Source organism: Podarcis liolepis, assembly GCF_965112155.1.
Source record: "Podarcis liolepis genome assembly, chromosome: 15".
Taxonomy (NCBI): domain Eukaryota; kingdom Metazoa; phylum Chordata; class Lepidosauria; order Squamata; family Lacertidae; genus Podarcis; species Podarcis liolepis.
Genome location: NC_139566.1, coordinates 10200900 through 10228167, shown reverse-complemented (window position 1 = coordinate 10228167; position 27268 = coordinate 10200900). Strand labels below are relative to the sequence as shown.

At 51.5% G+C, this 27268-nt stretch overlaps 1 protein-coding gene across 5 annotated transcripts in view; it reads left to right on the top strand.

The window, feature by feature from the left end:
- Positions 1–27268, top strand: part of SHC1 (SHC adaptor protein 1) — a 50666-nt gene that overhangs the window by 7021 nt on the left and 16377 nt on the right. Inside the window, exons 1-6 of one of the 5 annotated variants that reach the window (XM_083477156.1) lie at positions 1568–1589; positions 5002–5055; positions 13418–13579; positions 20242–20312; positions 23432–23495; positions 26609–26728. In XM_083477156.1, coding sequence (XP_083333282.1) covers positions 5044–5055; positions 13418–13579; positions 20242–20312; positions 23432–23495; positions 26609–26728 — 429 coding nt within the window. In that variant the 5' untranslated portion in view covers positions 1568–1589; positions 5002–5043. Of the gene's footprint in view, positions 1–1567; positions 1590–1698; positions 1737–5001; positions 5056–11857; positions 13580–20241; positions 20313–23431; positions 23496–26608; positions 26729–27268 lie in introns of those variants that run through there. The other 4 variants (XM_083477158.1, XM_083477155.1, XM_083477157.1 and 1 more) reach the window with 4 other exon arrangements.

Below are 27268 nucleotides of genomic sequence, written 5' to 3'. Positions count from 1 at the left end.
GCTGGGAACTGGATCCAGCTGGCAAATCAGATCTTTACCTCGGCACATACCTGCAGAGCCACCCTCCTGTCAATCACCTGAGAACAACAACCTTCATAATCCATGGCCACTGGTCACGCTTGCTGGGGCTGATGGGAGTTGTAGTTCCACAACATCCAGAGGGCCAAAGTTTCCCCGTACCTGCTCTAGCTGGCATCAGAAAATGTTTTGATGCAAACTGAAAGAACTCTCTGAATCGAATTTTCCTAATATGTGCATGGCAAACTTTTCCAGTTCAGAATTTTCTGAAAAAAGCCACATTGTTTGTAAAAGATCCACTGCCTGGCAGGGCTGGACAACACAGGGGAAGACGAGGCAAAATACTCCAGTGACTCCACCCTTGGCAGGGATGGGTAGTGGGCCTACAACTTCCAGGGGTGATGCGATTTGGAGTTCAGCGACATCTGGAGCACCAAGGCTGCAGGATCCATCTCCATCTGGGACAGCTGCCTATTCCTGCATTTCAGGGGGTTTTGCTAGATAATCCTCAGGGTCCCTTCCAACTCTGCGATTCTATAATCTGAACTCTTAAGGGAACAGGACATGGAGAAGCCTACCTTATCCCAAGTCAAGACCCCTTGGTGTTTCTAGCTAGGTACAGTGGTACCTCGGGTTAAGTACTTAATTTGTTCCAGAGGTCCGTTCTTAACCTGAAACTGTTCTTAACCTGAAGCACCACTTTAGCTAATGGGGCCTCCTGCCGCTGCCACGCAATTTCTGTTCTCATCCTGAAGCAAAGTTCTTAACCCAAGGTACTATTTCTGGGTTAGCAGAGTCTGTAACCTGAAGCGTATGTAACCCGAGGTACCACTGTATTCTATACACTGACCAGCAGCTTTCCAGGTTTTCAGACAGGTGTTATTTCTCCACCTTGCATGCCAGGGACTGAACCTGGGGATTTCCATGTGTGTATCAGATCTGCCACCGGTAGCTATGGTTTTTCTCCTTGAAATAGCGCAGGGTCCCAGTCCTCATGGTTCTGAATGAGCAGCTGGTTTATAGGAAGCATACTATTGGTCCGTCTGGTTTATAGGAAGCATAATATTGGTCTGTCTAGCTCAGCGTTGTTTACCCTGACTGGTAGCAGCTCTCCAGAGTTTGACAAATGTCTTTCCTCCCCCTTTGTAAAGATTCTGGAGCTTGGACCTGAGACCTTCTCTGTGCGAAGCAAGCTCTTTACCGCTGTGCAACACCCTTTTCTCTGGTCCTTTAACTGCCTTGCACCAAACTTTGCAAAAAAAGAAAGAAAGACCAATCCTTCTACCAGGTACATCAAGGCCAGTGGGAGATTCTTCCATGGTCTGGTTGGGTTGGTCACCTGGGGGACGTCTGAAAACAAAGGAATGTCTGAACTGCGACTGGGTTATGGGGCTTGTCTTGTTCCTGCCCAGAGAGGGCTGGCTGATATCTCAGATTTCAGGGCTTGTAAAATCAGGATGGCCTGCAAAGGAGGCGGGGGGGGGGGGAGAAATGAAGAACCAGAAGCAGTTTTAAGTTAGGGAAACCTCCTTTTCTCTCTTCTAGGAAGAGGAGGAGCGATTCCTGAAGGGGTGAGGCTGTAGTTTCTTCTCTCGCGTTTGCTCTTGCTTTCTGAGACGGGGGTTAGAAAAGTGTGTGTGTGTCCAGGCCAGCTTTTCAGCAGGGCAATTTGCTCTCTCCGTTCCCAATCCGTCTGTGCGAGGGATCGCCACCTTTTCGTAAGTCAGCCGCCCGGGAGGAAGGACTCCTTCCTGGCTTTGCCGGAAGGGAGAAAGAGAGCGCCATGTCTCCCTGCGCCGGCCTCCGTTCGGAAGGGAGTGTGCTTGGCCTCTGCAGAAGCCACAGCCCGCAATGGCACTCTCAGGCCGGGGTGTGGGGTTGCTGTTTCCCACATCCTTATTTCTGCAAAAGGTTGACACCTCTGCAGCTGAGTTGGAGAGCCAAAGTTTACATATGCCGCTAAACCAGAAAGTAAGCTTTGGAATGCGCTGAGTCTTACATGTCTGGGGATATGCCATAGGAACACAGGAAGTTGCCTTGTACAGTGGTGCCCCGCAAGACGAATGCCTCGCAAGACGGAAAACTCGCTAGACGAAAGAGTTTTCCGTTTTGGAGGTGCTTCGCAAAACGAATCTCCTATGGGCTTGCTTCGCAAGATGACAATGTCTTGCGAGTTCCTGCTGGTTTCCCCCCCCCCTTTTTCTAAGCTGCTAAGCCGCTTATCAGCTGATCCGATCAGCAGATAAGCCGCTAAAATCCGCTAATAGCGCTAATCCGCTAATCCGCCAATGGGCTTGCTTCGCAAGACGAAAAAACTGCTAGACGAAGAGAATTCACAGAACGGATTCTTTTCATCTTGTGAGGCACCACTGTACAGAGTTAGACCACTGTGTAGGGTTTGGGGGCAGTGTCTGCTATCAGCCCTGCTTGGAGATGGCGAGGATTGAATCCAGGCCTTCTGCATGCAATGCTGGAGCTCAGCCACTGAGCCACGGCCCTTCCCTTCGTTGCTCTGAGTGCAGCGATCAACACCGAGACTTGAACCCATGGCAGCAGAACTTCCCTACCGACTTCTTATTTATTGCATTTTCTATCCGGCCTTCTTCTCCAGGTGTGCCAGACATGGTTCTCCCTGTCCTCGGTCAAAGAAAAATAGAATTGTAGAGTTGGAAAGGGCCCTGAGGGTCATCCCCACACAACAACCCTGTGAGGTAGGCTAGGCTGAGAGGCAGTGACCGGCCAGGGCCACACCCCATGGGGATTCGAACCCTGGTCTCTCCCAGGTCCTAGTCCGACACTCTAACCGCTACACCACTCTGCTTGCCTGGGCAAATTGTTCATGCAGTTTTCCCCCTCCTTTTAATGCCTCAAGTCCATTTGGTCAAGCGTTCTGCTTTCATGAAAATCCCCCCAGTCATGTGATGGGGCGAGCATCTCTCACCCCTGTTTGTTCCCCTGCAACTGGCATTCTGGGGTGGACTTCCTTTGAACATGTGGGCTCCAGGAATCCATGGACCCCCCCCCCCTTTCTCAAAAGCTACATAAGCTGTTGGGAGCCAGCACGGCTCTGCCTTCCCTCCTACTTTCAGGCCTCCCTGGCTTGCTCCCCCCACTAGACAGCTCATTAATCACAGCCTGTTTACTGCTGACTTTCTCTAGCCTGCTGCGTTTTCCTGCTCCTCCTCTGAGCTCCCCTTATCTGGTCGCCTCCCGCCCTAATCTCTCCCATCAGCCAGGCTCCATGCCTGGGGCGAGGTTAGGGCCCCAGATAGAAAGGCTTGCTTGCTTCCAGCAGCAACACCAGGAAGTTCAAATCCTGTTTGTTTGCCTCCCGCACAAGCATATCTTGGACTCTGCATTCTTCCCATGGAGGTTACTGGGGAGGGGACTTTGCCACCATATCAGCCCAAGGCAGTAGGGATGTCTATGGTGTGTGTGTGTGTGTGTGTGTGTGTGTGTGTGTTTCACGCAAACACACACATACACTCACTTTATTCATTTTGGAAAACCAGAAAATGTACAACAGTGTACGCTAGGAACTTCCCAAAATGCTTAGTTTACCAAATACAATAATCACATTTATCAGATTATAATTGCAGCCTTTATAACCGTAATCGTAATAATTTATTAGTTATATGCTAACTAATCTGACTCGGTTGCCCCAGCCACTCTGGGCAGCTCCCAACAAAAACAGTAAAGCACGACACAACATCACGCACCAAAAACTTCCCTGAACAGGGCTGCCTTCAGGTAGCCTCTTCTCTGAAAGACTCTTCTCTGGTTGACACACTGGCTGACAAGAGGACAGTAGACGCAACCCGCAGCGCCGCATCTGCACAGGTGCGGGTCGCGATTTGGTGCTTCTGGGTTCGGTATTTCCGGGTTCGGCGCTGTGCACAACCCGAAATTGCACAACCTGAAGCGTCTGTAGCCCGAGGTATGACTGCACTCAGTTCTGGGCTGCATGGATAAACAGCATCTTGTGTGGGAAGGCTGCTGTCCGCACGATACATTTAAAGCAGTATCATACCCCTTTAAAAAGTCGTGGCTTTCCTGCAAAGCATCCTGGGAACTGCAGTTAGGAGACCCCTGTTCCCCTTGCAGAACCACCGTTCCCAAAGTGGTTCAGCCCTCCTCCCCTGGGAAGTATGGGAGCTGCAGCTCTGGGATGCGAGGGAGAAGGGGTCTCAGCACCCTTAAACTACAGCTCCCAGGATTCTTTGGGGGGAAACGGCGACTGTTCAAAGGCCTATGACGCTGCTTTAAAGGTATAGCGCGGATGGGGCCTCAGTCCAGCTGTTCAAGCTCCTCTCTAGCACCTGAAATTTCAGCAGGTGGCCTTGAGGACTAGGCACTTGAGGAAGGGATGGGGTAAGGTGGGGGGTTAGAAGTTGAGATTTCCTGAGAAGCTGAATCTGCCACCTGTACAGTATTCTGTTCTCCCACGAACCTCTCGTGATATACACCCCCAGCAATGCTGCCTTTTGAGTTTTGGCTTAAAAAAGCTTTCCAAGGCAGCTTTGAGCAGGGCTGGGAGCAGAGTCGTCTCCCTGATGACATCTGCTCTGCAATACAGTGGTACCTCGGGTTACATACGCTTCAGGTTACATAGGCTTCAGGTTACAGACTCCGCTAACCCAGAAATAGTGCTTCAGGTTAAGAACTTTGCTTCAGGATGAGAACAGAAATCGTGCTCCGGCGGCAGCTGGAGGCCCTATTTGCTAAAGTGGTGCTTCAGGTTAAGAACAGTTTCAGGTTAAGAACGGACCTCTGGAACGAATTAAGTACTTAACCTGAGGTACCACTGTACTGTCCCATGGACACCCCCAAACCTCCTGAGCCTGCACAGAGCAGTTTCCTGCTTCTTTCATGTGAGCGTTTCCCAGCGTTCCCTGATTCCCAGACCCCACCCCACCCTGCTTTCCAGCATACGCCATGGATCGGACTGTCCTGGCTAATTCCCTCTTTGTCACTGAACCGCAGGTCTCATTCCCAAGAAGAGGGGTCCTCCGGCATCTGCCTGTGATGGAGTACACGGTAAGGCCGGCTGCCTCTCCCTTTCCTGGGTGTGGTGGAGGGCTGGCTGCAACGGTGGCAGGTCAGCCCTCTGTATCCCCTCCCGTCCCTCTCTTCCCCGTGGCGTTGATCGTGGTCTCTCTTCATTCATTCCACACACGGGGGGGGGGGGGAATCACACTCGAAAAGGCTTGCTGCAGAGAAAGCAGGGGTGCATTTCAAAATCAACCCTGGAAAAACAATTTCATACCAACATAATAAAGCAACAACTCAACAGCAAATATCACAGCCCGCAAAACAATAGCAGCATTTCGATACTATACAGTGGTACCTCTGGATACGAACGGGATCCTTTCCGGAGCCCTGTTCGCATCCTGAAGTAAACATAACACGCGACTGCACATGCATGGGTCGTGTTTCACTGCTTCCGCACATGCGCGTGACATCATTTTGAACGTCAGCGCATGTGCGAGTGGCGAAACCCGGAAGTAACGCGCTCCATTACTTCCAGGTTGTCAGGGAGCGCAACCCGAAAATACTTAACTTGAAGCTACTTTAACCCAAGGTGTGACTGTAGTTATAACCAAGTTACATTAACAGCATTCAGAAATAGCAAGGGAGCTTGACAGTCTCACCTTGGTCCTAGGAACACCTCACCTGTGAAGTTGCTCACTGTCGGTCCCCTGCAGCAACTTGCAAACAGTGTTAGAAACTCAGATATACAAGCTAGGTGCCAAATTGCTCCTTAAACCAAGGTGGCAGTCACCAAAATGGAATGTCTAGTTGCCATTTTGGGGCAAGACAGGTCTAAAGTCTTATTTTTCAGATGACTGACTAACTGTGATTGATTCTCAGTTAAATATCTGGCTAGTTGAGATGACAACCTTGAGCTTTGAGAACTTAGAAGCCCCTTGATCCAGGGACAGTGCACATATATATTGGCCTATTCTGGGGTTGTTGTTTTTTTAAAATAATCTTTATTGGTTTAAAGTCAACACATACACACAAAGAACATTTAGGGGAAAAAGCAAACAAAAATAAAACAAAATAGAAATGGAATGGGAGATTGGCAGAGTGTTGGTCTGCCAATCTCCCATTCCCACCACCCTTCTGAGTAATACCCCTCCCCACCTTCTCACTATATAGAAGGATCTGGCAACTTCTGTTTCAGTGTATCTGAAGAAGTGTGCATGCACACGAAAGCTCATACCAAGAACTAACTTAGTTGGTCTTTAAGGTGCTACTGGAAGGAATTTTTTTATTTTGACTATGGCAGACCAACACGGCTACCTATCTGTAAAAATAAAACAGACAAAGAAACAGCAAAATTATACAAAAGAAAAAAATATACAATACATATTGGCCCATTCTGACCTCTCTTTCTTAATGGCGGCACGGACCATTCATAACGTAGGGATGTTCTTCACAACTGGGAGCAGGGCAGAGGGGTGGGGTAAGTGAAGCCAAGCTACAATAATTAATTATAACGTTTTTCACTGCTCCTGCTCAGGTTGCACAGAAAAGGCATTTTGGTTCCCGATATTCTTTCCGATTGTGCAGATAAAATATAACTGATAGAATTCTACAGGATGAGGTATTAGTGTGTGAAAAAAGTCCTGATCCGAAGATCTCCAGGCTTGCACCTCCAGATGGTGGAGACAACAGGTGCCATCCTGGCACCCAGGCATCTTCGCTTGGTTGCAAGTGGCCAATAGCCAGGTGCAAAATGCGCATGGCGCATTTCAAACACTGCTTCCAAAGCTGGAAACAGGGCCCCCCCCCCCCATTATTCTGCTCTTCCTCTGATCAGGGGATATGGCAGCATACAAGCTTTTCTAGGCTGGTGGGAGTTGTAGTTCAGCAGCGCCCGGAGGGCCAAAGGTTCCCTGCGCCTGGTGCATGTTATCAAGGGAGACGGCAAGGCATGAATCTAGGGAGGCGGGAGCCTGTGACCTTTCTTGTGCTCAGCGCATGTTATCCTGACCTAATAGGGCAGAAACGAAATGGAAATTTATAACTGGGGCAGAAACGAAATGGAAATTTATACCGGTAATTGGGGTCAAGTCCCTAACCCAGTCACAAACTGAAAGTGGGTTGCAAAGTTTGTGCAAACTGGTTGCAGGCTTTGCAAGCAAACCCCAAATTATTACTGCATGTGATCTTTAAGGGGCACAATGAGCACCCCTTACAACTCTTTGTTTTGTTGGTGAGTTGTAATGCTGTTGTTGACTGCCTTTATTGTGGCCAGTACCACCGGAAAAAAACAACGCTCCCTTGATTCTTTGCTGGCTTCCAATTCTCTGCGCTGCAGCGACCCCACCTTGTGGCTAAATGAGAACATCGCTGCTCAGCCCTAAACACTTAACAAAGGAAGACACGTATGGGTGCGAATTTCACAGGGACTAGCATCCTGCTGTCTGAGATTTGGCAGGTGGTTTCCAGAATGAATATGTGAGCCCCATATGTGAGTTGTCCTCTCTCCCAGTTCTCCCTCTTCTTCAAGGCCTTCTTCCTCCTCTCCAAGACATCTCTGCTTTCTGCCCCCTGCGACCTCCTCCGTCCTTCCCACCCACCTTGCATTTTTTAACCCGCCGGCTAACATTTCTGTTGGCACTCTGATCAGACCGCGGGTCGACCAGTTGGACCATGCTGGCTGTTCAGTCTCACTCATTATTGCCTACACTGGGTTTCAAACGGCAAGTTTCCCACCTGGAGATCTTGCAGGTGGATCCCAGGACCTTTTGCATCCGAAGTGGGTGCTCTGCCACCGAGCTGCGCTCTATCTCCTAGTAACAGAAGTTCCTAGCCATCATGGTTTGGAAAAAGCAGAGGTCCCTAAGGAAGTCAGATTATCCTCCACCAAGGCCAGGGCCTTCTCAGTGATGGCTCCGACCTGGTGGAATGCTCTGTCCCATGAGACCAGGGCCCTGCAGGATTTAACTTCCTTCCGCAGGGCCTGTAAGACAGAGCTATTCCGCCTGGCTTTCAACTTGAACTTAGCCTGATCTTTTATTCCCCTTCCTTCCCTCCCCCTCCCCTTTTTATGAAGATTACCTGCTCTGGGATCCCACAGCTAATTCTCCCCTGGTCTCCTCGCTGGCCCAAATAGGACTAATTTAGCCAGCTAGCCCTGGTGATCATCTAATGTTTATTGGATGGATTTCCCCCCTAAATTGATTTTTGATTGCTATTCACGTTTTATACCGTCTTTTATGCTGTTTTTGTTGCATCAATTCAGTGCTTTAAATTTGTTGTTAGCCGCCCTGAGCCTGGTTTTCTGAACCGGGAAGGGCAGGGTATGAATAAAAATTTATTTATTTATTTATGATTTAAACAGTAGCAACTTTCTGGGGTTCTGGGCAGAGACACCCTGAAGAATTGAACCTGTGACTTTCTGCACCCAGAGCTGGTGCTCTAACCACTGAGTGCTTGCCCTTCCCCCTTAGCCTTATGGTAGGAGAACCCCTTCTCCAGGAAAACTTTATCCCCGGACAAGAAACCACCTAGAAGGGCCAGGCTGCTGCGGAAATGGCTGCTCTTTCCGCCCCCTCCCAAAGCCCCTATAGGAACAAGGCCCAGAGGGGCCTCCCGCACAGGGTGTGCCTTCCTGCCTCCCTGGCCCCCAGGGTCCTTGAACTGGGGCCGAGAGGCCAAAGCCACATCCGCTAGCCTTGTTCGGGGAGGGAGAGCATTATTCAACCTTCCCTCCTCCTCCCGCTTCTTCCCTCTTTCAGGTCTTTGGGGGTCTCATGATCCTGCCTCCCTCTTTCTTTCGGAGGAAGGAGCCCACGGGTGAGACTCTGCCTCCTTCCTCCCCTTGAAAGCTTCCTTTTTTATTTATTTAAAGGAACCGGTTCCAGTTCACAGTCCAAAATGTTTAAAAGAAAAGGAACTTCCACTCCCCCCCCCCCAGTTAATGTTTGTCCCTTTGCAGGACGAACCGGATCAGTTCGTGTTCCATTCGGGGGGGGGGGGGAGGCCAACCAAAATGATGGGGGGGGGAGAGGAATAACGTTAGTCAGAGATGAGGAGACAGAAGGTGATTCAATTTATGCATGCCACGGAGAAAGTGGATTGAGCAAAAGTTTTTCCTCCCTCTCTTATAACGCTCAAACTCTCAGGGATGCCCAATGAAGCTGAACGTTGGATGGTTCAGCACAGATAAAGTACCGTATTTTTTGCTCTATAAGACTCACTTTTTCCCTCCTAAAAAGTAAGGGGAAATGTGTGTGCGTCTTATGGAGCGAATGGAGGCTGCGCAGCTATCCCAGAAGCCAGAACAGGAAGAGGGATCGCTGCTTTCACTGGGCAGCAATCCCTCTTCCTGTTCTGGCTTCTGAGATTCAGAATATTTTCTTTCTTGTTTTCCTCCTCCAAAAACTAGGTGCGTCTTATGGTCTGGTGCGCCTTATAGAGCGAAAAATACGGTACTTCTTCGTGCAGCGTGTTGTTAAACTACAGAACTCCTTCCCACAAGAGGCAGGGATGGCCAGCAGCTTGAACCATGGCCTCTCCCCCTGATCAGAGGCTTAAAAAATTTAACACACACACACACACACACACACACACACACACACACGTATAAGAATGGTTTAATTTCTTTTTCCTGATAATTTTGAACTTTCATCTTAAAGGCCCAAATCATATATACAGTGGTACCTCTGGATGCGAATGGGATCCGTTCCGGAGCCCCGTTCGCATCCTGAAGCGAACGCAACCCGTGTCTGCGCGTGTGTGGGTCGCAATTTGCCCCTTCCGCGCATGTGTGTGACGTCATTTTTAGCATCTGCGCATGCGCGAGCGACGAAACCCAGAAGTAACGTGCTCCATTTCTTCCGGGTCGCCGTGGAGCACAACCTGAAAAGGCTTAATCTGAAGCGACTTCAACCCGAGCTAAGACTGTGTGTGTGTGTGACTGGCCTGATCCGACAGCCAAGCTCCTCATCTTAGAGGACTAGACAAATTCAGGGAGGATAAGGCTCTCGGTAGCTGCCTCCCTCCGTGGCTACATCCTCCCTCCGTGGTCAGAAGTGATATGAATGCCAGCTGCTGGCCGTTGCAAGTGGGGAGAAGAGTGGCTGTTGCACTCAGGTTCATCTTGCTGGCTTCCTTTAGGAGTATCTGTTTGGCCACTGGGAAGGCTGGGCTAGAAGGTCCTCTGGCCTGATCCAGGAGGGCTTTTCTTTTGTTCCCATGAGTGGCAGGGAGGGAAGGAGGGCTCTTGCCTGTGGACTTCCTGGAGGAATCTGATTGGCCCCTGTGAGAACAGAATGCTGGGTTCCAGTGGGCCTTTGACCTGATACAAGAAGCCGGGCTCTTCTGATGTTCTTGCATACATAGCAGTACAGTGGTACCTCAGGTTACAGACGCTTCAGGTTACAGACTCCGCTAACCCAGAAATAGTACCTCGGGTTAAGAACTTTGCTGATGAGAACAGAAATCGTGCTCCGGCGGCACAGCGTCAGCAGAAGGCCCCATTAGCTAAAGTGGTGCTTCAGGTTAAGAACAGTTTCAGGTTAAGAACGGACCTCTGGAACGAATTAAGTACTTAACCCGAGGTACCACTGCATTGTTGATCATAGGCCATACTGGCTGATGGGAGTTGTAGTCTTAACATCTGAATGGCACAAACTCAGAGAATCCTAGAATTGTAAAGTTGCAAAACAACAAAAACAACACCAACAACTTGGCAAAGGCTGGTTTATACCTTCCTCCTGGAGTGAGGGAATTCGGTGCTTAATTATGGGATTAAAAACCGGGATTTTAAAAATGCAGGTTAGCATGCATTTGCCGGCGGAGTGGGTGGGTTTTGTGAGTAGTGCAGCTTGACTCTGGGGGCTTCAATGCCTAGGAGCTCGCAAACCTTTGTCTAACAGCTAATCTTGTTTTAGGATCCTGCCCCCCATTTTTATTGTGAGGATTTGTAGTGGTGATTTTGAGAATTGCTTTGTGTGTCTGGAATCGTTGTGACGAAGGGAACGCTCTAGCGCTAAGAGACCGAGGCTGCAAGCGGAACCCGCCTTTATCTGGGAGGAAGCCCCCTTGGATTCGGCGGGACTTGCTTCTGAGTAGGCCTAGGTGGGGCGGCAGCCTGAGTTGTGTGTGAAGCTTGACTGTCCTTTCGAATCTTGCTTCTTGCAGATTACCTGGACAAAGCCCTCCGTTGCTTCTTTCTCTCTCTCTCTCTCTCTCTCTCTCTCTCTCTCTCTCTTTCTCTGTCCAGGTGCAAGGAAATTAACAGTGGCCTACCTTGCAGGGTGTTGTGTCAACTTTTATATCCTAAAACGTTAACTAAGAAAGAGGGAGGGTGGGTTCCCCTATGCCATAAAGAACTCCATGCAAAACCAGAGGTGTTGTCAAGTCAGGAGTGTGGATTCAGATGAGGAGTGGCCCATATTAGATGAGGATCCACCTTGCTCTGCAACCGGTCCCCATTCTCTCCTCTTCACCCCCTGCTCTTCCTTCCTGTGCCCTGCCTCCCCCCTCTCCCCCTGTGCTCTTCCCCCCCTCCTCCAGCCTAGCTGCCGGAAAAACCTCCCTTCGCTTCCCTGTGCAACCACTGACCTTGATTTTCACAAGTGTTTGTGTGCTGCCGCTCCAGCTCTCTCCCCCCACAAGGCCCCACCTCCCTCCCTCCGCATTTTATTGTACAGATGCCTTGTCTTCCTTTCCGCACATGGGGGGGGGGGCAGAAGCCAAGCTCTTGTGAGTCAGCACTGCCCTACCATTGGCAGTGGGGGCTTGGCCTCTCTCTCTCTCTCTCTCTCTCTCTCTCATTCCACCGCGCCCCCCCCTACCCGCCCGCACCCGCGCCCGCCTCTTCCCCAGAACGGGAGCCGCAGTCACTTAGAGCCCAGCAGAGATTGCGAGCAGGATGCGGTAGCAATTAGTGTCTCTCTGCTCTGGAAGCAGCAACAGCAGCAGCGACTGCAGCCGGGAAGAGGGGAGGAGGAGGTGTGGGGAGAAGAGCCCAGATCGGGGCTGCCTGCTGGTTTCCGAAAGCAAGGGGGACTCGGATTCCGCCTTCGCCCCTTTGACCAGCCGGGTGCAAGGGGGGCCACCACCCGTTTCCCCTCCTCTTCGGCTCCCAGCGTGTTCCCAGACCTCCATCTCTCCGAGAGAGGCAGGCCGGCGTCTGCCCACTGATTGACACGTGGGCTTCCGTGACTTCACAGAGGAGCCTTGTTCGGTTCTTGGCAGACCCTGCGGCCGCGCCACCTCTCCGGTCCCTGCCAAGCTGGGCCCAGCTGGAAGGCGCTCCAGGGCCTCCCTGCTCTTGGATAATAATTTTTCTCCTTTTCAAATACATCTATATACATTGCGCATCCGTTCAGCGGAGCGGCAGGCGAGCTTGAGACCAGAGCATCCGCCGTTCTGGACGTCGTCGACCGCTTCTGCATCTCAGTTGTCTTTTTTTCCTCTCTCTCTCTCCTGGGCTGTGTGAGACCTGGTGGCGGGGCGTGGGGTGCCTGTGGCTAAGAGGACGTGACAGGACCTTTGGCAGGCAGCCCCGGGGCAGGGCGGCCGTTCCACAGGTGGCGTGACGGCTCTCCAGGGCGTGTGCCAGCCACTTCTCCCTCCCGGCCATCGCTCCGGCTTCAGGGACTAGCCGGCGGCCTCTCCCTCTTCCTCTGGAGCGCAGCAAAGCTGTCCAAGGGTCGCTGGTCATCTGGTGGCGTTGTCAGGGGGCGGGGGGCACGGAGCAACATCTGCGCCCTGTGACGACGACGGTCTTTCACCTGTAGCACAGTGTCCCTGCTTCCGCTGCCCTTGTGCCAACACCTCTCTTCTCCGCAGCCATGCCTACAGGGGGCCGGACAGGAGTCGTCTCGCTCGGATCCGTTCTGACTTTCGTGGGCTCCTGAGTTTGGTGCCAGGCCCGCACACCCTCGCCATCTCCTGCTTCTCTCCCCCCCCCCCCCGGCGCCTTGGTTTCGTCCCGTCTCCTCCGCCGGTTTGGGGCATGGATCTGCTGCAAAAGAGCAAATACAACCACTTGCGCAATGACTCCCTTTCCTCCCTGGAGGAGGGCTCTGTGGCGGCCGACGGGGACTCTCCCGTGGACCCCCTGGTGGCGGCCCCCTCCCTGCCCAGCTCGCTGTCCTCCTCCTCGCTCAGCCCCATCCTCCCCCTGGGCGAGCTGTCGTCCGAGTCGGAAGACAGCCCCACCACCCTGTGCTCCTTCTTCCCCAAGATGGCCAACCTGAAGCTCGCCAACCCGGCCACTCTGCTCAGCCTCCGTGCCTTCTCCAAGGAGGCGGGCAGCTCTGGGGAGCATCCGCCGCCAGCGGCACCACCACCACCTCCTCCTCCCCCCCTCGCTCCTGTTGCTGCCTCGACTCCCTTCCCGGACTCAGCAGGGACTGTCGGTCTCTATTCCCAGGATATGAACAAGTTGGGCTGCGCCAAGAGGATGCGGGTGGAAGGCGGCCAGCTGGGGGGAGACGAGTGGACACGGCACGGCAGCTTCGTCAACAAGCCCAGCCGGGGCTGGCTGCACCCTGACGACAAGGTGATGGGCCCCGGAGTCTCCTACCTCGTCCGGGTAAGTGAGCGGCGATCGCGGGGGGCGGCAGGTAGTTCAAGGCATTTGTGGGTACAGCGGTCTGGCAGCAAGTCCCAATCGCTGGGAACCCTGATTGGTTGGGACGCGTATCTCGGCCAGGGATGGGGAACCTAGTGGTCTTCTAGATGTGGCTGGACTCCAACTCCCATCTGGCTGTGCTGGCCAGGATCAAAAGGGGTCAGAGTCCAGTGGCACGTGGAGGGGCCAGCCCACCATGGAGTCGCTGGTTGGCAACTAGCAGGGTCGGTATGGGAAAGTGGGTCAAGAGTTTTTCTCCCTGTCCTAGTTCAGCGTGTTACTTGGGGTGCACTGATTGGCCGTAGCTGCCTTTTCCCTCTTTCACACCCCCCTCTGTTGCTGTGGGGTGGGGGGATAGTTGATCCCACTGAGAGAGGGGCTTGGATTTGATCTTGGGGGTCTTCAGCTGCCAAGACCTAATATGCAGGGGACATACTTTGCTGAAGTACGTCTGTGTGTTTGTGTGTGTGTGTTGGCAGTGCCTCTTGAGCTAAGAAAACAGCGCCTCTCCAGAGCATACAGAAAGCCTCTTTTCCATAGCTGGGAACAGGGTAGGTGCTTCCACGTGGAGAGAGGGCGGGCATGACCTACATAAGTTGGGAGAGGGCTGTCGCTCCACAGCAGAGCATTGACTCTGCGTGGAGAAAGAAGGCATCTCTGGGTAGGGCTGGGGGGGACGACTGTCCCTTCTGAAGCCCTAGAGAGCAGCTGCTGCCATTCAGCACAGACAGTAAAGACCTAGATGATCTAATGGTGTGATTCTATATGAGGCAGCTTTTGAATTCGGCTTCGCATCTTTCTTGGTTCCTTGGAGGACAGTGGCTTGAAGGTGGAACCACTGCTTTGCATGCAGAAAGTTCCAGATTCAATCCCCAAGGGTTGTCTCCTGGAATGTCCATTGCCAAAAACCCCAGAGAGCCGCTGCCAGTTGGTATCGATACTGCAGAGCTAGGTTGACTGACTCTATATAAGGCAGCTTCCTATATCCATACAACGCAGGTCAGGGCATCACTGCTATGAGGAAGGCAACCTGCTGCATCAATCCCCAGCATCTCCAGGTAGAATCATGAGGACTAGAATCTTCCTGTCCCTTTTCAGAGGCAAGGCTATAACTTGACTGAGGGAGCACATGCAGCGTTAGAAAATCAGACATACAAGCTAGACAACAAATGGCTCCTTAAACCAAGGTTGCAGGCGCCAAAACGTAACGTCTAGTTGCCATTTTGGGGCAAGACGGGTCTAAAGTCTTGTTTTTCAGATGACTGACTGACTGTGATTGATTCTCAGCTAAGCATCTGGCTAGTTCAAATGTCAACCCTGAGCTAGGTTAAGAGCTTTGAGAAGTAAAAGAAGAAAAGTCGCTTGACCCAGGGACAGTCCACATATATATTGGCCTCTTTTTCTTAATGGTGACTGCTGCTGCTGCTCAGGCTGCAGAAAAAAAAGCATTTTGGTTCCAGAAATTCATTCCGATTGTACAGATAAAATATAACGCATAGAATTCTACAGGATGGGGTGCTAGTGTGCGAAAACAGTCCAGATCCAAGGATTTACAAATGGCGGAGTTGTCAGGCACCATCCAGGCTTCTTCACTTGGTCACAAGTGGTTGAAAGCCAGGTGCAAAATGCGCCTGGATAATTTCGAACACGGACCATGTGCCTCACACACGGATGGTCTCAGTTACCAGCATCTCCAGGTAGAGCAGGGAATATCCCCTGCCTGAAACCCCAGAGAACTGCTGCCAGCCAGTGTAGACAGCATTGAGCCAGATGGACCAGTGATCTAAGTCTCTGTCTGAGGCAGCTTCCTATCTTAACTTGTTATTTCGAGTTGGGAGCTGTTGAAAAGGCCACCGAGGAGAGTTCCTGCTGTTCTCTTCAGCCCTCCTCCTCGTCTCCCAAGAAAGGCAGCGCTGCAGAGAATCCTGAGCGGGGGCCACATCTTACTCTGGCCTCTTTGTGCAGAAATGGGGGGGGGCACAGACCCTTTCGCCCTTTTCTCCCCACAGAGGCTGCCAGCCAGCCAGGCCCACCCAGCATAGCTGCGACGGTATGGCCTCCCCGGCAGGCATCTGTCCCGGGTCTTCTGCTCTGCCACATGATTGCTTCTGACAAGCGTGCGCCCGAGCGTCCATCCCCCGGGCCACAGCGCACATGCGCCAGGCGCATCGAGTCAGCCGGCATTCCTCTTCCACTTCCCCCGCCCCCCTTCCAAGCCTCTGGCTGTGATGACCGCCAGCTCCAGATCTCTGCTTTGGGAGGCTGGGGCATCCCTATGTGGTTTGGCGGAGTCCAGGGATTGGTCAGCCCATTGCTGCTGGTCCAGGTGTGCTCCGGAGGAGACCTCTGAATCTTCATGCTGCTTGCAAGCTGCTCGGAAGCTGAGATTATCTGGCAAGAAGGTCGTTCCACCCACCCACCTGCCTCAGGTAAATGGTAGGTCTTGGTGATGTCTTGATACATCACCCAGGACTGGTTTGAGGGCCTGAGCACGATGGCACTCTCACCCACGATGTACCACCAGGTGAAGGCTCCATTGCGCTCTGGCCCTCAAACCGAGGGAGGAATAAGCTGCAAGGCGCTGTGGCTGATGGAGCCTGTTTTTCCCTTGGCGCTCTGGGCGCTGGTGGTGGAGGGACTCCTGCTAGCACCTTGCATGTGGAGGAACGAGCCCTGCAAGGCTCATATTGTCGCTGCTCCCGCCGAGGAAGTTGAGGCGGTTTCACCTTGGTGCCTCGTGGGGCCGGGCCCAACGCAGCTTGTTCCCCCTACCGCTTTGCAACGCTGCGGTGTATCACTGTATCGCGATGGCTGGCTGGTGTTTGGCCCAGCTCTAGTGAACGGAACAGGCTGCCTTGCATGTAAAGCGCAACCAGAAATGCTAAATAAACATTCCCCTGATGGCGTGCAGAGTGCATACCTTGCTGTTCCCCCATTGCGTGGTCTGAAGTTGAGTCTGAACTGTCGAGTCAGACCATTGCTCCACCAAGCTTAGTATTGTCACACTGGCTGGCAGCAGCTCCAAGGTTTCAGGCAGGGGTATTTTCCCCAGTCCTACTCGGAGGTGCCGTTGGGGATTGAACTTGAGATATTCTACAAGTGAAGCAGATGCTTTACGACTGAGCTGTCCCCCTTTCCCTGAAAATAAGCCAAGATTCTAGTCCTCATGTTTCTGATTCAATAGGAACATAGGAAGCAGCCTTATAGCAAGTTTGTCCATCTCACTCTGGATTGTCTACACTGACCGGCAGCAGCTCTCCGGGGTATTTCCCCAGCCCTACCTGGAAATGCAGAGGATTGACCCCGATACACCTTCTGCATACAGAGCAGATGTCCTACTGCTACCCAGACTCCTTTTAACGTCTGACGCCACACTGCACCTTTCCCCCAACCCTGGACTTTTTTTTTAAAAAAAAAATTATTAGGATTTTCTCATTTTTTTAAGACAAACACACAAAAACATAAACATACATATCAACATTACACACAAATAACACATATAGTTTTAAAACCTTATTTTCTTAACCACTTTCCCGGACTTCCCCCACCTCCCCTTCTTGCATCCCCATTCAAAGTTTAGCCCAGCAAGTTCTTTGTACCCAAATTAATCCCTTATTAATATTTTAATTAATTCATCTTAATTAATCAATTTCAAACTTCTGAATTTCATTTTAATACCCAACATCAACCCCTTTTTCTAAGATCGGTCCACATTCCCTTTCACGAAATTCCCAATTATTAAAATACTTACAAAAAATCTTAACAAATAAGAACATATAATTGTAACCCTTTGGATTCTAAAGTTCTCTCCCCCCCCCCCCCCCGGTTTTGATCCCTAAAAAATTGTCCTTCAATCTATCGATTCTCAGCCTGGATCTATCACATCCGAGGCCTTTAAATCTCTCTCAGTCCCTTTCAGCCGGTTTTGTTGACTGTCCTTTATGTTGAACATCCGATCTCGGAGCATCTTTGACCCAGTAGGCCCAACCCTGGACTTTAGCCTCACTGAAACCTTTGTCTGGTGAGGGGCACACAGCCGTGTCACTGGGGGTGTCTTTGCCCTCGGTGCCCCAGTGCCGACTCTGTACAGAGAACGATTGGTTGTACCCTTAACGGGAGAAGGTAAGCAGTAGGATCCGGATCTCCAGTCCATGTTTTCTCGACCACCATTGCTGGTACAAGACAGGAAGGGGGCCGGTTTTCCAAACCCCCCTCCTTTTTCCTCCCCCTGCCCTTATATCCTTTCGGATTTATGCGGAAACAAATTCACACGCAAACCCCTGCAACCCACGCAGGGGAACGCCTCCTTTCATGCTCCTTGCCTGCGTCCTGCTGTGATCTCCAGGGTCCGTTTCGAGACTGATGTCTTGGAGGCAGCTGTGGCTTGGTGGCAGGACACTTGCTTGGCTTGCAGAATGTCCCATGTTTAATTCTTGCCATCTCCACATCGGGCTGGCAGAGGTGCCCTGCCTGAAACCATGGAGAGCTGCTGTCAGTCAGTGTTGACAGCGCTGAGCTCGATGGACCAATGTGTTCCTGTCGATTCAACATCATGAGGACTGGAATCTTACGGTTATTTTTAAGGAAGGCCATAGCCCAGGGGCAGAGCATCTGCTTTGCTTGCAGAACGCTTGATCCCCGGCGTCTCCAGGTAGGGCTGGCTATGTCCCCCTCTGCCTGAAACCCTGGAGAGCTGCTGCCAGTCAGGGTAGACAGTATTGAGCTGGATGAACATCTGATCTGACTCGGCGCAAGGCAGCTTCCTGATTTCCGAATCGCCGCTCCGCTACAGAGACCGAGCCTTAAGCGTCCTTGTCTTAACCTACTCTGTAGGGTGGAGACTCGGCAAGAGGACAAGTTTGCTGCCTCTGAGTGCCGGGGAGGGTGGCAGAGGATTGGAAGACGAACAGTGCCCTGAGAACGTTCAGAGACAGGGTCTGGCGAGCAACACTTGCGTTGCCACTTCCCCTTCTCTGACTCATACTGGTAGCCTCGCCTCGCCTTGCTGGCGTCGCTGAAGTCTTTGTGTCTTCCCACCGCACACAGCCGGCCTGGCAGGTGCCCAGTGGCACATCCTGTGCCAGCTGCTTGCCCCTTCCCCCCTCTTTGCTGTCGGTTCTTCAGCCCAGCTGGCGATTGTGCCAACGGATCTCTCCTGTTCCACGAGCAGCAACAGAAAGGCTGCGGCTCAGTCGGCAGAGCACCTGCCTTGCGTCCAGAAGGTCCCAGGTAGGGCTGGGAGAGACTCCTTTTCTGAAACCCCGGACTGCTGCTGCCGGACAGTGCAGACAATACTAGATGGATGGACCCAATGGTCCAAGGCAGCTTCCTGTGTTGCTAACCAGCTGGAAACGCCACTTTGTGATCAGGACCAGGAGACACTCTTTCTCACAGGCTCTGCTGTGTGTGTGAGGTCTTGGGAGCTGGGTTTGCTTTATCCAGATGAAGGATACAGTGTGTGTGTGTGTGTGTGTGTGTGTGTGTGTGTGTGTGTGTGTGTTTCTCTGGGTGTAGAAACTAGCTCACTGCACAGAGGTACAATTCGCATCCGTTCCTCCACCCACTTCAGAGATGAGTCGGGTTGGTGAGGAGTCACAGGTCTCTCCCCGTCCCACTGCGACAAGCTCCCATCCCTCCCAGAAGCAGAAGAGGCATGAAAAGGGCAGAGTGGTGGCAGGCTGCATGCAGGCACAGTTTCTGATTGCTTGGAGAAATCCCTGAAGAGAAGGGGGCTTAGGCAGCTGGGGGGAGACAGGGACTTTCAGTCTGGGCAATTAATAATAATAATAATAAGTTTTATTTATACCCCGCCCTCCCCAGCCAAGACCGGGCTTAGGGCGGCTAACACCAGGTATAAAAACCAATTGATTAAAATACAACTTAAAAACAAGATTAAAATACAACATTAAAATGCAGCCTCATTTCAGTAGAAACTCAAATCAAAAACTTTTTGGGGATGAAAACGTCAAATCTTCACCAAGGCCAACTATCCAGACTGGTCCTACGTGGGCTAGAAAAAAGCCAGGGAAGTCCCCAAATAGGAGGAGAAAAGATTCATGGGGGGAAGACCGACCAGGGGTAAGCTGCTGTGCTCACTAGGCCTGACTGTCAGCCAGTAAATACTGTGGTTTTACTAATAGAGTGAGCTCCAATTTCGGTGTGATTTACTGCTGGCTCGCTGTACGATAGGAGGTGGCCTGGAACTGGGCCTTCTCTGTGGTAGCCCCCTAAGTTCTAGAATTCCCTCCCTGCAAAGGAGCGAGCCTCTGGCATTGCCACTATACAGCCTTTGACCCCTGAGATGGTTGTTTCCGGGGCCCATCGCCCTATTCCTATGGCTGCATTTGGCATTAAATTGTCGTCGCCCTCCCTGGGACCTGCTGGCGGAGGACAGAAAATAAATTCAGTGATGGTGGTGATGACTAATAAGGATAACACTGCAGCTTGGAAGTCTTCCAGGGCCCCTACCTGTGCTCTTGTTCCCTTAGGGAAAAAGGGGGAGGTGAGCAGGGTGGAGGTGGAAGAATTGATCCATAATATCTGGATGATGGGGATGAGGGTGAATGAGAACAGAGGGGACTTTGGGACCTAACAGGCTCTCCCATTCTTCCTTCTCCCATCAGTACATGGGCTGCGTGGAAGTTCTCCAATCCATGCGGGCTCTCGACTTCAACACAAGAACTCAAGTCACAAGGTGAGCTACGCAGTCATCCGGAGGCCGGGGATGGTGTGGGGGACAGGGGAGGTCGGACAGGATAGTTACGTTGTGCCGCCGCACAGGCTGCAATCCATCACTCGGGGTCACTGACTGGTTGGACGCAGAGGAACGGTGGGAGGAACCAGGTGGGAAACCCCGAGGGAAGAAGGCTCAGAGCCCTGGGATTGGTGGTGAGGCGACGATGCAAGTGGTCAGAGGGAGAAGACCAGAAAGAGGAGGTGTCGGAAGAGGTCACAGGGTTTAGTGAGCTGGAAGAGTCGGTGGCAGAAAGGAGTCCAGAATCGGAGGCAGGAGAGTGGGATGAGGGAGGCCAAGAGGCGGAGATAAGTCAGGCTGGTGAAGAGTCACAGGTGTCTCTCCCACCCACTGTGACAAGCTCCCTTCCCCACTTGTCTCCCAGAATCAGAAGAGACATGAAAAAGGCGGAGGAGAGACTGGCTGCATGCAGGCGCAGTCTCCGATTGCTTGGGAAAAAACCCTGGGGAGGAGGGGGCTTAGGTAGCTGTGAGAAGGTGGGAACCTACAACTGCTTCATGGGGGCAAGATGAATTGCTGTTCTCATTAAGTCCGACACTCCTATTCAGACTCTGTTTTTTGCTAATAAAGAGTTAACTCCAACTCACTTGGGTGATTGACTGCTGCCTCGCTCCTGTCACTCACTAACTCCTAAAGCAGAAACGCTGTAAGCTTTGAGAGGGTGTGTCCCATTCTGTCTCTGCGTGAGTTGCCACTCTGGGCTTGCTTCCTTTCCATATCTGCCTGTGTGTGTGTGTGTGCAGAATTCTGCTGTACCTCTGCACCGTACTGGGTATGGCTGCATAGGGAGCATTGAGACGATCAAGACACATGTCTCTGCATGAGGCTTGTCTCATGTGTCTCTACATAAGTTGCTGCTTTGTGTCTTCCTCCTTCCAATCTGCATTTTCTCGGTGGAGGTCATTTAGCTTGACGGTGTGATCCGATAGTCTTTCCTGCCCTCAGAGGAGGCTGCCTGTTGTATCTCTGGATAAGTTCCTGCCCCGGGTTTCCTCCTGCCATCCGGCACCTGTTGGGGAGCTGATTTTGTGGCGCCTCTGCATCAGCTGTGTCTTGGCTCAGCCAGTCTCTCCCAATGCAGAAACACTGTGGAATTACCCACTGTCCGGGGAGGCTGCCTGTTGTGCCTCTGCATGGAACACTGTCCTTCCAACCAGGCTTTGCTGGGGGCCAAATAATTCTGTGGTGCCTTTTCATCAGCTCAACCTGTTGTCCCAGTGCAGAAACGATGTAGAGTCACCCACCATTAAAGGAGGTTACCTGTTGTGTCTCTGGGCGAGGTGCTGCCAAGTCATTCTGTGTTGCATCTGCATTGGATGTGAACTGGGCCCTTGGTGGAGCAAGATAATCTGCATCTCCCCCACCCCTGTTAATTAAATCCCAAGAACCAAGCCTGTAATACCCGAGACTCAGTAATAATATTAATAATAATTTTATTATTTGTACTCCACCCATCTGATTGGCTTGCCCCAGCCACTCTGGCCTTGGGAAGCCAAAACCGGTTGCAGAGGCCAGGAGAGAGGCAGGCTGCTCCAGTTCATATCCTTAGCAGCAGCAGGAAATAGTTAAAGCTGAGTTGGAGGGGGAGCAGAGAGGCGTGTGTGTGTGTGTGTGTGTGTGTGTGTGTGTGCGCGCTCACTGTAAGCCTGTCCATTACCGGGCAGACGCAGGGTCTGGAAAAAGGTGACCGGAGGGAGCAGCCAGCAGGAGATGGAAAGGCATCAGCAGCCAGGCCTCAAGCCTGCCATCAGCGGCCGGCGTTGTTGCTTTTTTTAATAAAAAAAAAATTTAATCCGCTAAAGACAGGAAGCGTTTATACAGCATCATCAAATATTAACAGCTCTCGCTCGATTTCTTCCCCCACGTCCTCTTCCATCCTTGCTCTGCTACCAAGGAGCCGGGAGACACACAAACACACACACACAAACAAAACACAAACACACTGTGTGTGTTTGTGTGTGCATGGGCTGTCTGCAGGGGCCACAGGTGGCTCTTTAGCCGGCCCTCTGGATCACACACCCCTCGCCAGGCCACCCCCCCAATCCGCCTTGCTTTGCATCCTCTTTGGGTGTTCTTTCCTGCCCGGAAGGCGTCCTTGAGCTCTCGCTTGCGTGGAAGGGTGACCGACGGATGTGTGATGTGCGTGTGTGTTTAGAAACCTCTCGATTCTTGGGTGGCTGGCAACGTAGCCTGCTGGGCGAAGGAAGCAGAGCAGTGACAGGGCAGTGTCTCGTCCAGAGGTGCCCTCCCTTGAAGTTGAAGGGACCCCTGACCATTAGGTCCAGTCATGGCCAACTCTGGGGTTGCGGCGCTCATCTTGCTTTATTGGCCGAGGGAGCCGGAGTACAGCTTCCGGGTCATGCGGCCAGCATGACTAAGCTGCTTCTGGCAAACCAGAGCAGTGCACAGAAACGCCGTTTACCTTCCCGCCGGAGCGGTACCTATTTATGTACTTGCACTTTGACGTGCTTTCAAACTGCTAGGTTGGCAGGAGCAGGGACCGAGCAACGGGAGCTCACCCCGTTGCGGGGATTCAAACCGCCGACCTCCTGATCGGCCAGCCCTAGGCTCTGTGGTTTAACCCACGGCGCCACCCATGTCCCATGTGCCCTCACTTAACGACGGGCAATTCCACAGTGCTTCTGCACCGGGAGCGATCGGTTGAGCCAATGCACACCTGACATAACAATACAACGACAGGTAGAGAGTCCTAAGACCCTGGGAAGAGCCCTTGTGGGCGAATCCAGCAGCCCGTCTGGTCCAACACCCTCTTATTTATTTAATTTATATACTGCCCTTCATCCAAAGAAGTCAGGGTGGTTGGCCCACGCTGGGAAAACAAGCTGCTTGACATGATGACAGGTCTTTGTCCTGTTCCGGAAGGGCAGTTCAATGAAAGAAAATGGGTAAGGGTTCAGGTGAGCTCGTCTGCCACTTTTTACCAGTATATACTGGAGATTCCTGCATTTCAGGGGGATGGATAAGCCTACGGGTCCCTTCCAACTCTACAATTCTAAGATTCTATACACCCATCCCTCATTTCTCTCCTCTTCCTCCAGGGAAGCTATTGGCCTAGTCTGCGAAGCTGTGCCTGGTGCCAAGGGAGCCGTTCGCAGGAGAAAGGTGAGGTGGACAGAGAATACTTCATTGTTTTTCTCTTTGGCTGTCTGTGGTCAAAATTCGCCCCGTACATCTCAAGAGCTGCGACGCCACTTTGAAACTATCATGGCTTTCCCCCCAAATACAGTGGTACCTCGATTTACTAACTTAAACCGTTCCGGAAGTCCATTCTTAAACCGAAACCGTTCTTAAACCGAAGGCGCGCTTTCCCTAATGAGGCCTCCAGCCACTGGTGCCCTTTCACCCTTCGGCTTCCGTTCTTAGACCGAGGTAAAGTTCACAAACCAGGACGCTACTTCCGGTTTTGCGGAGTTCGTAAAGCAAATCATTCGTAAGCAGGACTGTTCTTAAACCGAGGTACCACTTTATTCTGGGAGCTGCAGCTCATTGCGGGTGCTGAGAATTGTTAGGAAGCTTCCCTCTTCCTCTCCCAGAGCTACAATTCCCAGAGGTCCCTAGGAAACGGGATTGATTGTTAAACCACTCTGGGAATTGGCAGGTAAGGGAAAATAAAAGAAAAAGGAAAGTTCCCAGGTGAGAGCTGGGACGGTCCACCACTTTCTGTGTGAGACAAGGGTTGAGAGCTACTTTTGAGAGAGAACGCTGCGTTTTCTCTTTCTCTGCTTTTTAAATTTTTATTTGGATTAGTTTCCTTTATCTTAACCGTATCACGAAAAAGCTTTAATAAAATCTTGCCAGACTGTATGTTGCCTTGTGTGAAACTACAAATTGGATTCCTCACGCAAGACAGCCTTCCGCGGTAATCCAGTGTTAATCCACTCTCCTTTCAGTGCAGTTCATAGATATACAGTGGTGCCCCGCAAGACGAAATTAATTCGTTCCGCAATTTTTGTCGTCTAGCGAATTTTTCGTCTTGCGAAGCACGAAATCCCATAGGAATGCATTGAAAATCAATTAATGCGTTCCTATGGTCAAAAAAAGTCCAAACAAAGCCAAATTTGGTACAACAACAGTTTATTAACTGCTCTTTAAAGTCACACATACTGTAAAGAGCAGTTCAAAAATTGAAGGGAAAGTAAATTAACTTTATAAACAAAACATGTCTTTGTTTTTAGACAAAGAAAACAAAGTCGCGAGACGTTTTCGTCTTGCGAAGCAAGCCCATAGGGGAAATTCGTCTTGCGGGGCAAATCGAAAACGGAAAAACCTTTCGTCTAGCGAGTTTTTTGTCTTGCGAGGCATTCGTCTTGCGAGGTACCACTGTAGTATACTGCAGCAGAGAGAATGAGTTACAACTGCTCCAGTCTATTAGGGTATGATTCTGGGACCACCCTACAATATTTCACATATTCAAGGGTGTAACTTGTAAAAATGTCTGTTTTTTTAACCTATCACTATTTTCCTGAAATGGGGGAAACCCCCCCCACTGGGAATTGTTATCTCTGGGAGGGCAACAGGAGTGGACTGGGTCTCCTAACGATCCACAGCACCCTTAAAAATGTCAGATACCTTTGGGGAAGCCGTGGTTGTTTATATTGGCATTGCGGTGGTTTAAATCTGTAGTTTGAACAAGGCCTAGTAGTCTGTGCAAAGATCCCCAAGCAAGCAAGGCAGAACCAATCACAGAGGGCAGAATAACTCTTAAGGGCTTGTGATTTGGATAAAAGGAGCTGGTGTGAAGATGCGTTCAGCACACCCCAGCTGGAACAGCAACACTCCCAGAGTGTGAGACGCGTGAGAGCCGCGCGTGCTTTTCAGGAAAGCTTGCACATGTGTCTGTGCGTGATTTGATTTGAGGTCTCCAGCCTTGGCCCCCCCTTTCCCCCTCAGGCTGGGAAATGGGGACCGAGTTGCTGCAATAAAGGCCCGGCGCAGGCGAGGCTGATCAATAGATAACCATAACAGCCCGTCTAATGGACGCGGAGGAAAGTGGAGGGGCACGTGCAGGGTGGGGAGGTGAGGGGGCTGTTTGGTCATCAGCCCATCTCCCTTTTGTTCCTTCTGCCCTTCCCAGACTCGCTCTTGCCTCTTCCCACTGTGCACCCTTCTCCCTGATCTCTTAGGAACATATAAGGAGCTGATTGATTGATTGATTGATTGATTGCCAGCTTAGTTGTGTCTGCGTTGGCTGGCAGCAGCTCTCCAGGGGTTCAAGCAGGGTTCTCTGCCCAGCCCTGTCACCTGCCTTCCTGCCTTAGTTAACAGCCAATCCCAGGGGTCCTTGGCCCTGGCTCCGCCTACTGTGGGCCTCCCACCCCCCAGTCCCAATGGCTACCAGTCACCCTTCCCGAATAGGCTTGGGTCTTAGGAACACAGGGAGCTGCCTGATACACAGAAATAAAGATCCTAGTCCTCATGGTTTTGAACAAGCAGCTGCTTTTAAATAGAGCCTGCCCTATTCTGAGCCATACCATTGGTCCACCTAGCTTAGTATTGTCCGCACTGGCTGGCAGCAGATCTCTAGGATTTCAGATTTCATTCCAGGGCTGGATGGAGACCTTTAGAGGCCCTAAGCACTTAAAGGGTTTTGGTGCCCCCATGGATCTAATTCAAAACAGAACCAATAATAAACCGTAAAATAATTTTGTGATTTTTCGAAATGAAATGAAACCTACGGCAAGATGGAAAACGATGTTTGTTTTTGTATACTTCCACTTGATTTATATTTGAAAAGTCGTCTTCTGCTTTTTCTAATTGTGAAGCCTTTGATCAGATCCTTACGTAACACATCTGCTTCTATACTTAGTAGAGGTAAGGCATCCAGCCTGCTTTGTTGCACAGTAGTTCTGTTGGGATTTTTAATATGCTTCAACTGAGAAAATGGAACACTCAGCCGAGCAATTTGTGACGGTTAATGTTAGAAATCTGGCAGTGGAAAATTTATGTGGTGCCCCCCCCCTTTCTCTTGATGCCCTAAGCACGTGCTTATTTTGCTGATTGGTTAACCCAGACCTGTTTCAGGCCCCATAGCTCAGTGGCCTGTAGAAGTCCCTGGGTTCAATCCCCGGCAATCCTGGGGTGTTTTACGGAGAAGGGCCATTGCTCCGTGATAGAGCATGTAGTTTGCACACAGAATGTCCCAGGTTCAGTCCTGGGCTTCTCCAGCCGGTGCTGCTGCTAACATCCTTGGGGTGCGTCTCTCTCCCTCTCGACAGCCCTGCGGCCGCTCGCTGAACTCCATCCTCGGCAAGAGCAACCTGAAGTTTGCCGGCATGCCAATCACGCTCACCATCTCCACCAGCAGCCTCAACCTCATGGCATCTGACTGTAAACAGGTGAGGAGATATCTTCCCTCCCAACCTCCTCCTCTGGGACACACTGTTTAGGGTGGATACTTGACGGATGGGTGTTGAGGATCGTGGGCTTAGACAGCCTTCCTCCTTGCCGTTTGTGACCCTCCAGATGTTGCTGGTCTACAGTTCCCTTTGTCCCTTGACCATTGGCCATGTTAGTCCAGCAACATCTCTGTATCCCTGCTTCACATGCATTTAATGTGTGATCCCTGATTGGCTGGGACATGCATCTAAGGCAAGGCTGAGGAACCTGCCAGGCATTGCTGGGCTCCAACTCTCATTGTTCCTGACCACTGGCTGGGGCTGATGGGAGTTGGAGTCCAGCAACATCTGGAGGGTCAGACGTTCCCTATCCCTGAACTGGACCACTGTTTGCCTTCTCTAAGCTCTGATCACATTCCTGTCTTCTTCCAATGTGGGGAAGGGGAACTTGCATCCCTTCCAGCTATTGCTAGGCCACAACGGCCATCAACCATTGGCCATGCCAACCGCGTCAGGGGTGCTTCCCAGACACGGAATGCA